Consider the following 14,687-nt stretch of genomic DNA (forward strand, 5'->3'; position numbering starts at 1 on the left):
ACTTAGGTACTCTGCACATGGATGTCCTGAAATTCACTGTTGTTTTAAGCACAACATCCAAACACCATCTTTCTATTGCTGTGATGGGAATGTGGAAAACCCTTTAATGGGAGGGGCTCCCTCCTCGGGAACCCTCCAGCCCACTCCTCGGCACTCCATCACTCCAGGGCCCCTCTATGTGCTCTATGTAGATGGAACATTTGTACTGTATGAGGCAAATGTTCGGATGACGGATGCTTTCCGTCTTCCCTAGTCCCCACTTTAATGACCTGGTAGGAAAGGAGTTCCAAACCTGCCCCCACCCCCCAAGAACTGCCTTCCACCAACCCATTGCTTTCTGTTGTTCACAGAGCAAGCTGCATTCCCAACTCTGTGCCTAGATCTCCTATAACCATAAACAAGAAACTGAAATACTGTGTGTAGCTTCCTTTCTGCTCCAAAAGGCTGCAATTCTAAGACCTTAACCGTTAGTGGAAACTCTCTAAAAGAGTGACTTATTTTGGTTGAAAGCAATGAAATAAAATTTGGGGAATCATTCCAATTAGAAATCTCTCTGATATTTATTTTTACTCAAGCCAAAAGTAAACAATCTCTCTTCAGATTTCATGAATAAGAAAAAAGTCAGAAGTGATTTTTTAAAATATTATTACCTCATGTCTGAAAAGAGTTTATTTATTGAGACTTATTACCAGCCCTCCCTCTTTAAGATGAGAAATTGTATTAGTAAAGTTTCATTAAGGAGAAGGCAATATGATTCATGGAGATGAACTGATGTCTCAAGTGAGCCTGTGGGAGAATTTAAAAGTGAATTCTATTTGGGTATTTTCACATAATACCACCCTGAATGTGGCATATAACAAACACAGTACTACGTACAACTAGTTTGGTCCTGGTTCTGGTTTCTGTTAACCCACTGGATACTGAACCTCCTGCTCCTGCCATCTGCCACCCTCCTGTTCCTTGGGGCATCAGAGACAGCTCACGGAGCTCTTAGACAGCTGAATGCATGCTCAGGGAGCAAGTGGGGGCTGCACGTTTGCAGAACTGGGGTCCCTGCAGCTAAGCCATATTGCACTCAGTGCATGACTTGCCCAGACATTTAGACCAAATTAAGAGTGATATGAACCATGATTGCTAAGTTTGGTGTAAAGTCCACTTAGTTTTCCATGAGACTATGACTCTCCTTCAGCCTAAATTGGATGAAAGCCCAATTTTACCTACTCTTTCCTACTGCCAGAAAATCCAGGGCTGGTGCCCCAGAGGAGACAAAGATTTTGCATAAAGAAGTGTTCATAGCTCCAACCTCCACACCTACCACCCACCTGTTGCCCTGAATAAAGAAGGACAGCACAGGATCACCTCTGCCATTGGCTTTTATCACCTTCAGACAGTTCCCATTTAGGAAGTTGTAAATGCGGATCTTGCCATCTGCACAGGCACTGATGACCCGGAGGAAGAGAAGGGCCACGTGGAGCACCTCCCTGCAAGGGAACAAAGCAATAGGCAGTACCTGTCTTCTGGTAAACTGCTTGCGTGTTTTTGTAGTTCACGGTATTTTGTGGCTATAACTGTCCCTGAAATGATGTTTGCCATCATTTTATAATTCTGGATATAAATCATTAACCTGAGACCTGGCTGTACTCTGACCTCCCCTTCTGTGGTTATTTTTCCTGCAGTTTGGTCACAGTGCCACAAGGTGGCAAAGTACAAAGGCTTATGTCATGAATTTCTATGGGATCTGTTTTATATCCATATAAATATCATACTTTTCTCTTATAGTTTGCTTCCTAGCTATTGACTTCTACGAAAGGCCTACTGAGAATTATTTAATGTTTTGTTTTGTTTTTTATCCTCACTTGAGGATGTGTTTCCGTTGATTTTCAGAGAGAGAATAAAGGGGTTTGTAGGGGAGAGAAACATCAATGTGAGAAAGAAACATCGATTGGTTACCTCCCGTTCAAGCCCAACCAGGGATCAAACCTGAAACTTGTTATTGTATTTGATGACACTCCAACTGAGCCACCTGACCAGAGCAAATTATTTAATGTTTTGATTCCTTTTCAAATAGTATTATTAAATAAAGAAGAGAAGGGAATTAAAAATGATATCTCTATATGAAGCAAAAATCTGGTATTTGGGCAGTTTCTCTTAGGTCTTAAATTGGTACTTTTCATTCTACTTGTTAAACATCCTAAAGGAAAACTACCCAGGCATGAGATTTATCAGTTCCCTTTTGTATCAACCAGCAAGGAAAGAGAAAGGAGCTGGAGAACAGTTAGATGCCGCCAACAAAATCCTCCCTACAACAGCTGGTCCAAGTTGGACTCCAGTATGTGGAGTATTCAATTCTGAGAAGTGTAACTAGCCCATTCCTGTTAATGATACTGAAAAGTTGAATTTGATGCCTCCGATTTATTTGATTTTATGGGCAAAGAAAGCCCACCCATCCTTGTCATCGCTACCCATGTAAGTCCATTCATGGCCTATCTCATAAAGCCATCTCTGATCTCCATCTCCTCTGCATGCGCGCGCACACACACACAAGCACACACACAAACCTTAGGTATATGACGGATTCCTTTGTGTACAACCTATGTCTTATTCGTGTCTGCATGTCCTGCATAGGGCCTAGCCCATAACAGGTCCTCAATAAACATTTGTTGAAAAAGCGGATGTCGGCTCATGTTTCAGAGTATGATCATTGCTACAATGTGTTAAAAAAAAATGACATCCACCTCATACCATTTGGTGTGAGCCTTGGTCAGATCCAAGGGCCAGATTAAGACTTTTCAAGGCCCCAAGCACTAGCCAAACAGAAATAACAAAGAACTTAAAAGGTAGGAGCATGTTTAGTATATTTGAAGAACAGCAAAGAGGCCAATGTGAATTGAATCCCTCCTCATGTGATAGAGAGAGAGAGAGAGAGAGACAGAGAGAGAGAGAGACAGATAGATAGAAAGAAAGAATAAATTAAGTTTAAGAAAGTCCACCAGCCCGGCCGGTGTGGCTCAATGGTTGAGCATTGACCATAAACCAAGAGATCGCCAGTTCAATTCCCGATCAGGGCACATGCCCAGGTTGTGGGCCCGATCCCCAGTGGGGGGCATACAGGAGGCGGCCAGTTGGTATTCTTGCTCATTGATGTTTCTTTCTCTCTCTCTCTCTCCCTAAAAATCAATAAAGAAAAAAAATAATAAAATAAAATAAAAAAGCAATGTACAACAAAGTTCTAGGTATTTTCCAAGTGGAAATATACTAACTTTATTGGTGTCCTAAGTTCATGTTAGTCCACCAGTAGGGGAATCCAGCACTAAGGAAGATGCCTTGTGGTACAAATGTTTGCCTCTTTCTATATCTCTTTTGATGTAACTGAGCTGGGCCTGCACTTCCCATAGATTCCTTTGACATTTGGCAGTTCAGGCTATACCAGTGCAGCCTACTGATAAAAAGCATAGATTTTGGAATCAGAAAACTGGGATCAAAATCTTATTCTACCACTACTTACAGACAATATAACCTTGAGAATGTAACTTAACCTCTCAGTCTTCAGTTTTCTCTTCTGTGAAGAGGGGATAGTGATTTCTGCCTCAGAGAATTGCTGTCAGGATTAAATTAATGAAAGTATTTAAAAACCAGCCCAGGAAAAAGTTACTAGAGATGGCGGCGGGCAGGACCGGAGGAAGGGTGACTGTGAGTGTGTGAGTGGACGTGAAGGTGGACAACCAAACCTGAGCGGTGCAGAGACGCGGAGCAGAAGGTTCCTGTGCTGTGGACGGAGCAGCCGGCTACCTCCTAAGTGGCCCTTCAGGGAGCTTCTCCCTGTGCTGCAGGAAGGTTCCACCATTTTGGAAGATCCCAGGTCTTCCCGGGGAGGAGGCAGTGGGAGCAGCTAGGGCCCAGCAACCTGAGCCCACCAGCACACCTGGCACCATCAGACCAGTGGACACTCTGTGTCAACACAGACCAGTGTACAGTAGTGGAGCTCCCAAGGTGCCGGTCCCGGAAGCCTCAAACAGTCAGGAGCCCAGCACCATCCCCCACAGTAGCAGCCCTGTCAGAGTCTAGATATACCCCCAGCAACAGAGGCTGGGGAGCAGACATCCATCCCCAGGCAACAGAAGTGCAAACCAGTAGCTGAGACCCATCCCCAAAAACTACAGCAAAAGTTGAGCAGGAGCTGAGCCCCACGGGGCTGCAGCACTCCCCAGCCACCAGCTGCGGGACCTGGGGCTCCACAGAGGCCTGTGCAGTCCAGCAGTTCACAAGAGCAGTGGCAAGCCAGAGCCCGAGGTGGACTGGTGCGATCCAGCTGCCCGCCTGCGGGACCTTCAGGGAGCTAAAGCACCAGAGAGGCCTGTACAACCCAGCAGCCCATAACATAGACATAGAGCCAGGTCCCCAAAGGGACTGTGCAATCTAGTTACCCAAGGGACCTGCAGGGTGTGGGGGCACCAGAGAGGCCTGTGTGACCCAGCTGCACACAAGATAGACATAGAGGATGGGAAAATGGAGGTGGAGTGAATGGAAGCTACACAGACGATCTCCCAGGACCAAACAAGAATTACAACTAAAATAAAGACAAGTCCTTGAGGAAAGGCAACAGAAAAGCAGCAGGACAAGACTATAACCAGGGACACTGGTAGGATTTGCAGAGGCGCGAAAGGGTGGTGGGCTGGGTGCCCATGGACAGCAGCAGTCTTAGCTGTGAGCAGCGCCCTTGGGGAATAAAGACCAAGCCCGCTCCACTGCACAGAGAGCAGGGACAGAGAGCTAAAATAGACACAGCCACTCACCTGAGGACTATGGCAGAGGGAGGGCAGACTGGGCTGGAACTCTGTGGGGACACCTGAGGTTTGGTGGGCACTCAGAGTTTTTGCTGAGTTGTGGCCACAAAGCACTGTGGCCATTGTGCTCATTCCCAGAGCTGTGGGGAAAAGCAGCAGCCCCCCCCCCCCCGAGATTCAGCCTTTTCCAGGTGAGGCAAAAAAATGCAAACTGGGGCTCATTAACAACCAGCATCTATCCCACCCTCTGGAAATCCTCTTATGCAGAACACCAGGGCTTCATTCCAAGGCACTGAGTAACTGAGACAGCTAGCCTCCAGGAAAAAGCTAGAGGATAACTGAACCTTTCCTGGGCTTGCAAATCTACCCAGAAAAGTAACACATGACAGTGGTGTTTAAGGTGGGCCCACTCAGGTTCATCCCGTCTCTCTGTCCCGGCTCTTCCAAAATGGTGGGACCTCCCTGCAGCACAGGGAGAAGCGCCCTGAAGGGCCGCTTAGGGAGGTAGCCGGCTGCTCCGTCCACAGCACAGGAACCTTCTGCTCTGCGGCTCTGCACTGCTCGGGTTTGGTCGTCCACCTTCACGTCCACTCACACTCTCACACACTCACCCTCCCTCTGGTCCTGCCCGCTGCCATCTTCCTGACTGTCATCTGTAGCTTTGTTTTATAACTCTTTTTTTCTATCTCATTTAAAAGGCAGCTGCTTAAAGCAATAATAACAAGTCTATGCTGATGGATACACAGGACATAAAGACATAATTTCTAATAATAATGAGCAAGCAGAACAGAAACAAACTCATAGATACAGAGAACTTTTTGTTGCTTGCCAGTTGGGTGGGGGCTTGGGGGATGGGTGAAAATGATGAAGGAATGAAGAAGATGAACCTCAAAGGGAAAGGGGGAGGGAGGGGGAGATGAGATAAACCAGAGAACTTCTATGCATATATCTATAACCAGTGGAAGGCAGGAGGGGGCAGGAACGGGGAGGAGGGGGTCAATGAGGAAGAAAGGGAGAAACATTTGTACTACATTCAACAATAAAGATGAGTTAAATAAAATAAAATAAAGTAAAATAAAAGAGTATAAAGGAGAGGAGCAAATTTTTTGTATACTATTGAAATTAGGTTATTATTAATGTGAACTAGATTATTATAAATTAAGATGTTAGATGTAATCTCCAGGGCAACTACTAAGACAGTATCTCAAAATAGATAGTAAAAAAAGAAAAAGGAATTAACATACTAGAAAATATCCTTTTAAGACCAAAGACCATAATAGAAAATTGAGGAACAAAAAAATACAGAGGACTGTAGAAAACAGATAGCAAATGGCAAAATAAGTTATTTTTACATTCAATGTAAACAGATCTCTTTAAATAAAAGGCAGAAATTGGAAGAAAACATTAAAAACAACATGATTCAACTATATGTTGTCTACAAGAGACTCACTTTAGAATGAAAAGCACACAAAGGTTAAAAGTAAAAGAATAGAAAAAGATAATCCATACCAAAAAAAGAAGTGGAATGGCTATACTAATATCACACAAAGTAGACTTGAAGACAAAATTGTTAATGAGACAAAAAGGACATTATATAATGACAAAAGGGTGAATTCATCAAGAAGATATAACAATTATAAATGCATATTTACCTAACTACAGTACCCCAAAATACATGAGGCAAAACTCACATAATTGAAGGGAGAAATAGACAACTCAATAATCATAGATGAAGACTTCAATACCACACTTGAAATAATGGTTTGATCCACTAGACAGAAGTTAGGCCAAGAAATAGACCTGAAAAACATTAGAAACCAACTAGACTGAACAGACATGTGTAAAACATTCCACCAAATACCAGGAGAGTACATATCCATCTCAAGAGCACATAGAATTTTCTCTAGGATAGGCCTTATGTTAGTCCACGTAACACATCTCAATAAATTTTGAAAGACTGAAATCATACAAAGTTCTCTAACCACAACAAATTAAATTAGAAATGAGTAACAGAAGGAAACATGGAAATTTTTCTCATAGGAAAACTTATAGCAGTAGATGCCGATCTATAACCTAACTTTCACCTTAAAAAACTAGAAGGTCACACTAAACTCAAACCAAGGAGACGGAAGGAGATAAGGCTTGGAGCAGAAACCAGTGAATTAGAGAAGTGAAAAGCAATAGAGAAAAATCAGTGAAACCAAAAGTTGGTTCCTTGAAATGATGAACAAACCTATAGCTAGACAATTGACAATTATTTACTTAGACTGACCAAGAAAATAAGAGGGAAAACTAAAATAGGAAATGAAACAGAGGACATTACTATTGACTGATGGAAATGTTCTCTAATTATATAGAGGTGATGGTTGTATAACATTATGAATATACTAAAAATCATTGAATTGTACACTATGACTTTTATGTTATGTGAATTATATCTTAATTTAAAATTGAAAAATATATTATTATAATACTAGCTGTGGAGCTGTGGAGAAGATATTAAAGAATAAAGGTTTTGTGTTTCTTTTTTTTTTTTTTTTTTTTTTAAGATACCACAGAGTACAAACCTTTTCTAGGGATCATCATTCCTGTCAGCCCTACTTTGTATCCTCTAATTTTATTTCTCACATTCATGGTTTCCCACACTATATGCTTAATCTTAATTTTGGATGAAAAATGTTGGATTGAGAGAACAGACAGCAACTGCATCTGTTTTTTCACCTCTGTCACATTCAAAAAAATGAATTCAATCATTATAACAACTATTCAGAAAGACGATCTGTCAAATTAGTCCTTGTTAAAAATCAGGAAATACTTATTGAGTATTTACATATACATAGCACTACAACAGATGAGCAGGATAAGGGCCCTTGGCCCTATAGACAAGAGCATTGACCGTGTCCTCCAGCTGTCTGTTGATTCACTGACTATGCAAGGGATGGAGAACCAATGTAAATGGTATGTTGGGGCTGTCATTCGATGGGAGGCGGAGTGGGAGGCTCGTGGATTGGTGGAATAGTGACCAAACTTGCTGGGTTTGCCGGGAACAAATTATTTTCCAATACTCAAACTAAATCCTACTGAATTGTGCTTGGAAGGTTTCAAAGACATATAGTTATAATTCTCAGATGACGTCATAAGGTTTGACTCTCTCTGTGGGGTCCAGGTTTGATCATCCAAATGACATGCTGAGAGAGTTGCTGACAGTCACCTAAGGGTTGGATACATCACTGAACACAGGCCCTTCCCAGCACCCAGTCATCAATAGTGCATCACACACCACAGACAGAGAACATACACATGTATACCCAGATCCCCTTCCACCTCTCACCAAGCCTGTGTGTCTGCTCAAGTTTTTTGAGGGTGTAAGGAAATTTAGGGTTGTATTTTAATAAATAGGTACCCCCTGAGATATGCTCCTGGAAGATGCATGTATTGTTTTAATCAACTGGGATAGTATTTCATTCTTTGGAATTGTTTGTTTTGCACTCAGAGGAAGAAGAATTATTCATGTAGCACAGGAGTGGCACAGAGCAGCCTGTGTAAGCTATGGCCACGACAAAACTATTAACTGACCACAATACCCTTTCTAGACAAGCCCAGCTGTGACCTCAGACTTCTCAAATGGCTCCAAGCAGCCACCACCACTAAATCGGGATTGGAATTATACAATGAAATCCATTTGCTGTCCTGGAATAGAATTAGCCCACAGACTTTAGGTAAAGCTCCTTCCTAAAGCCCTCAGTTTTTTGTTTGTTTGTTTGTTTTTTCAATTACAGTTGACATTTAATGTTATGTTTCATTAGTTTCAGGTGTACAGCATGGTGGATAGACATTTATATAATTTAAGAAGTGATCTCCCAATAAGGCTAGTACTCACCTGGCACCATCTACAGCTATTACAATGTTACCGACTATATTCCCTATGCTGTACTTTACACCCCCTGACTATTCTGTAACCACCAATCTGTCCTTCTTACCCCCTTTACCCTTTGTACCCAGCCTGCTCCCTCCTCCCACCTGGTAGCTGTCAGTTTCCATGAGTCTGTTTCTGTTTGTTTGTTTATTTATACTGCTCTTTAGATTCCACATATAAGTGAAGTGAGTCTGTGAACACACGCTTCCTGGGGTAAAAGCCAATTCCAAGAATTAAATTTACTGGAATTGGTATTATTGGGGACAGTTCTGCCAATATTCATGCATTTAGTAGATAAGTATATCACGAGTGTCCTAAGTATACCTTTTCAAACATTTCTCCAAATCCATGTCTAGTATTGTTATTTCTGGGGGAAACGAGGGAGGGCAGGCGACAGACCGGCCGAACGGAGGGTGGCCGGGGAGATGGGTAACAGCAAAGGGGGAAGAAAAGGAAATGGTCCAGGAGCAGAGGGGACAAAGGGTCAGCAGACAGCAGGAGGGAGTAAGCTGCCCCGAATCCAGGTCTAGTCTGACCGAAAAGAGGGGAGCACCACGTTCTTCAGAACAGCCTTTCCCCCTGGGCACATACTTGGGATGCTTGTAGGCCATGAGGCATCGCTCATACTTTCCCACCATGCTCCAGGCCATGACCAGGCCGTCAGCGCTCCCCGACAGGAGATGCCACTCGTCAAAGCACAGGCACTTCACAGCTCCCTCGTGGCCGTTGAGAGTCTGAAAGGGAAGTTGCCTCTGTTTTCAGTCCATCTTCAGCTAAGACTGTGACTCCACCAAGGGCCAAAGCCAGGAGCTTCTTTCGATAAATTCCAGAGCTACTTTCCACCCTTCCATGACTGCCCCTCACTTGGAATTTAACTAGCCGGCTTTACTTTTGCACTAAGGAGGCCGGTAGAGTCCGTGTCTCGCCCTCTCCAGAGCTCCCTCTCCAGGGAAGGGAGAATGTCATCAGGGAGGGGCCTTGCTCCTGGTGGGTCTGTGGCTGAGGCAGGCTCCACATTCCTGAAGTACCAGAGGAGAAGGGTCAGAGGTCCCATCCCCAGCTCCTTACTGGGACCCAGTGGGCACTGGGGCATCCGTGTGCCTGCAAACGCTGACTAGACCATAATGACAAAAAGACCAGTGGTCAAAATCTCTACCAGCCGGGCCAGCAGCTTCTGACTGTGCTCCTGTGCTCCTGGCGTAAATGATCTCTCACCACCACCCACAAGGGCCAGGGGCTTCAAATCCAGCAAGAACGTTTTGTGTATTTGAACATTCAATCCCTTTCCATACAGCCAATGTTCTCATCAGAGAGTAAGAAGAAAACCCACTGTGACTTTATTCATTCCCTTTTCCATGCCAGAATCGGGGTAGAATACTCTGGAAAAAGAAAAGGTACTTTATCTCTACTGCTGTAAAAATATCCTGAGCCCATATATAATGTTGAGTCAGCATGCAGCTTCCGCTACCACCCTCATGACAACATGGGTCACATGGGCCCTGGCCCCCCACCAACATGCAAGGGCCCACTTTTGGGAGACCTTCCCTTTCAGCTCTTTAGGATTGCCCTTTTGGTGACTGTAATTTCATTGTTCCAGGGTGGTCTAGGGAGCTACATGGGGGGGAGACCATCCGTCTCCTCCAATCCATCACCACAGGTACCCCATTCCCTCCACAGCTCACTGCCCTCACCTTCACCAGCTGAGCCATGACAATGTGCCACACTTTGACTGTCCCTCGCTCACAGCTGCTCACAATGTAGGTGTCGTTGATCCTGGTGGCCAAAATGGGGTCTTTGTGTTTGAACGTCTTTAGGCACTTCCCTGTCTCTATATCCCACTCTGAAAGGGAGGACAGAGAAGGGGGGGGAAGGAGGAATGAAGGCAGGTTACAGTGGAGTTCCACATCCCATCACGGAAGTTAAGACTGGTGGAGCTCATCGAGTCAGACCCCAGAAGGCCTTAGTCTGGCCCAGCACCCCTGCAGGCTCACCAACAGCTCCATGTACCTGCAACACAGAGCTCCCTGATCATGGACCGCTGGGAGAGCCAGCAATGCTTAGACCTCAGCTCTAACTCAGGAACTTAGCCTTGGGGTCCAAGTGCTGGACAGCTCATCTCCAATGAGACTCCTCCAGCCTGGAAAATGCTTGCTGTAGAGATGTCAGGAAAATCACGGCGTGTTATTCTTCCCAGATGCTATTCTCTTGATCCACACTTTCCGTTCCCAGAGAAAAGAAAGCTGTCTCTTTTCATTTACATTTTTAAATATTCCTGAATCTGACTTGGATTTTACTAATTGAGAGATTATCACAGCTGAGGGCAGGTTTGATGCTGCTTCTATATAGATGATACTAGAGTAACAGCCTGGTAGGGTACTATAAGTTGGGTGGATATGAAAGTAAATGTGAGTGGGAGAACAGAGCTTAAAGGCAAAAATTGAAAGTGGGTACCATGAGTTCAGGGATGAGAACATTAAAGTCAGCTTCATCAACCCCCAAAGTACCTCCCAGGCAACAGAACGTATAACCTAAGACAAAATAACTGCAGCTGATACTTATATAGCAGTAATTATGAGCCAGGCATCATTCAAAGAGCTTGACATGTAATATCTCAAGTACTACTATTATTCCCCACTATACAGATGAGGAAGCTGAGGCACAGAGAGGTTTGGCAACCTGCTCAAGATCACGCAGATTGGAAAATTAAGCTGGGATTTGAACCCAGGGATTCTAGAACCAGGAGCTATGCTCTTAATCATGTTTATACCAGATTAACTTTAACTATGTTTTTTTAAACATATATATTGACCCCTTTATCAAATTAGATATGTGAAATTTGAAAGATGAATTAAAATATTTATTGGTAAAGGGCCCTGATTTAAAGAATTTTAAAAGTGCAGAGTTACCTTTCAGGTCTCCAATTGTCTCTTTTTTCTCTATTTTGGTAACCCAGGCAGGTAGGAAGAGCCCAGGAGAAGCAGGCAGGCTGGTGGCCAGGGCCAGGGTTAGGGTAAGAGAGATCTTTTGATATTGTTTTCATGATGTGCATTAATTTTGACTTTTTAAATACTGCATTAAAATGTGTATCTTGATTCCTGAGGTTTTGGAGGGTTTTTTTGGTGCCTGCTTAAGTTTTACACCTGGGGTGAGGGTCTAACTCCCCTTGCCCTAGTTCTAGCCCTGCCTGTGGTCCCACAAGACTCAAGCTTGGGGCCTTGTCTGCCCTTCCATCTTCAGACCCTCACCCTTTCACCCTTTCTGCTCTTCTCCTCAAAGCGATCGTGGCAACGAGACTTTCATTCAGGTCCAGAAGGGCAAAGAGGTCGGGAGTATCTTAAGCAGGTCTGAGGGTTTGCTTATGCAAAACCATTCTGTTCTCCCTTTTCCATATCTTTTTCTCCATCTACCCCTAACATCCTTGGTCCCTTGCTTCTCTCCTCTAGATTCTTTCCTCCGGATTTGCAGGGGAAATCTCACCCATACCTGGGGCTTCCATCTTTTCTCACAGTTGATAACCACCAAATCGGCATACCTGGAGCTCCAGACTGGTATAGTCACACCTGCATCTTCCTACTTCAATTCTCACCTGGAGATCCTCAGGAATCCCACAGTCAGTTTATTAGCTTTCTATTGCTGCTGTAACAAATTCCCACAAGTTTAGATGCTAAAAGCAACATGACATTATTATTTTACAGAAATTCGATGTGACCTCAAAAGTCTAAGATTAAGGTGTCAACAGTGCTGTGTTCCTTTATGGAGACTCTGGGGGAGGGGATCCACTTCCTTGCCTTTTCCACCATATAGGGGTCACCCACACTCCTTGATTATGGCCCCTTTCCTTCATCTTCAAGCCAGAAACGCTGCATCTCTCTGAACGTTCTTCCATAGTCACATCTCCTTTGGATCACAGACAGAAAAGTTCGTTTATAAGGATCCATGTGATCCCCCATAGGCCCTCATTGAAAACCCAGGATACTTTCTCCATTTTAAAGCCCTTCATTGAAGCACATCCACAAAGTCCCTTTTGTCCTGCAAGGTAACATAGTCATAGGTTCCAGGGATTAAGACAGGAATATCTTTGGTTGGTCATTATTCTGCCTGCCACATTCAAAATGTCCAAAAACTGAAGCCATCACCCCCTCCTCCGTTCCTCACTCCACCCACTATTCCCCTGTAGTCTTATTTACATTAATGGCACTTCTACTTCCATATCCCCAGTGGCCTGCATTTAAAAGTCTGGCCTCATCATTTCCCCTTCTATCTTTCTCACTTTTCATATCCAAATGGTGGTAAAGTCCTGCCAATTCTCCCTTGAGAAATCTCCCTTCAGTGAGCCTATGCCATTGAATGTAAACGTGCATCCATCTGAGTTTCTTCACACTTGCCTGTTATTTTATGGTATAAAAACACCACAGTTCCCTAGACCGAGTAGTGTCTTACTTTGTCCCCTGTCTCCGCAGTCACCACTCTTCAGGTCCTTCTTCCAACACTATCACTAGAGTTATCTTTCTCAAAACCACATTTCATCATGTCGATCCTCAGCTTAAGATGCATTTATAGCTTCCCATGTTCTTTAGGATAAAGTTTAGTTTCCTACCATGATGCAGAAGGACCTTGATAATCTGGCCACAAACAAATTTAGCAGCCTTATCTTCCACACTACACCCAGCCATACCAAGCAAGAGGAAATTCCCTGAATACTCCGTTTTCTTCGACCTTCTGTGAATTTGCCTGTGCTGTTCCTTCTGCTTGGAATGTCCTCCACTCTCCCTCTGCCTGCAGAACTACTCATCTGCAGGACCACACTCAAATAGCATCCTGTCTGCCCTGCTCTCCCTCTTGCTCTTACTTCTGTGGTTCCCTAAAACTCTGCATGTTGGTTAGGAGGGTGTGCTTTAGAGTCAGACACTCTACCACTTAGCAGCTTTAATTTAGGGCAAATTGTTTTTCTCTCTGAGTTTGCATTCCTCATCTGTATCCACCTCATAGTCTTCTTATGAGGGTTAAAGAAGATAATATACGTATAGCACCTACCACAGTCAAAAAGTCAGTACTCAATAAATGGCAGTTGTTGTTATTCACATATTTATCATAACACCCATTATAATATTTATATATCTATTTTCATTAGGAGATGATGAGCCGGTTGAAGAAATAAAAAGCCATATTGATAGAGCCATATCATACTCATTTATTACCTTAACACCTAGCACTGTGTCCAGCGTATTGTGTGTATTCACCCAATAGTTGTCAAAGAAATAGATCAATATATAGATGGGTGGATGGATGCATGAAAGAATAAATGACTTTACATGGAAATAAGCAAAATATGTATTTTGGCAACCCGTGGATTTGGGGAAACTTCCCAGAAAGTTTAGAGCATTTCTTTCTCACCTTTGACCTGGCAATCTTTTGCTCCAGATACAAGCATGTTCTTATATACATCCATGCAAGTGACTGTCCCTTGGTGGCCATTGAAGATTCGTATGCAATTACCACTTTTCAGATCCCAGTATCTGCAGTAATTAGGCAAAAAAAAAAAAAAAAATGGTTTTGAGATTTTCTTAGGGCTCAAGGGATCATAGTGTATAAAATTTCTGTGGGTCAAGAAGTAGTTGGAAAGCGGAAAATTTCCTGATTAGGCTCAAAGGCCTGGAATTGAATCTCAGTTGTAACATCTATTAGGTATAACTTTGTGAAAGTAACTTAATTTCTGTGTAAGCTTCATTTCCTGAGTGACAAAATAGAAATGATAATATTAGTAGTGACCACGTAGGATGTTTATGAATTAAAACACAAATGCAGTGTTGTCAACCCAAAGTGATTTCCACCCTCAGGGAACATATGACAATGTCTGAAGACAGCTCTGATTGTCACAAATGGGGATGGGGTATTACTGGTATCTGTTGTGTAGAGTTCAAGGATGCTATTAAGCATCCTACAATGTACAGAACTGTCACCACAGAAAGAATTTTCCAGCCCTAAAT

At 43.4% G+C, this 14,687-nt stretch overlaps 1 protein-coding gene across 1 annotated transcript in view; it reads right to left on the bottom strand.

The window, feature by feature from the left end:
- The window catches only part of CDRT1 (CMT1A duplicated region transcript 1), a 45,269-nt gene that overhangs the window by 8,856 nt on the left and 21,726 nt on the right, over positions 1-14,687 (bottom strand). The window contains exons 8-11 of the mRNA XM_036269527.1: positions 14,095-14,216; positions 10,392-10,540; positions 9,292-9,434; positions 1,323-1,481 (exon numbers count right to left, since the gene is read on the bottom strand). Coding sequence (XP_036125420.1) covers positions 1,323-1,481; positions 9,292-9,434; positions 10,392-10,540; positions 14,095-14,216 — 573 coding nt within the window. The remainder of the gene's footprint in view (positions 1-1,322; positions 1,482-9,291; positions 9,435-10,391; positions 10,541-14,094; positions 14,217-14,687) is intronic.

Source organism: Molossus molossus, unplaced genomic scaffold, assembly GCF_014108415.1.
Source record: "Molossus molossus isolate mMolMol1 unplaced genomic scaffold, mMolMol1.p scaffold_m16_p_19, whole genome shotgun sequence".
Classification (NCBI taxonomy): domain Eukaryota; kingdom Metazoa; phylum Chordata; class Mammalia; order Chiroptera; family Molossidae; genus Molossus; species Molossus molossus.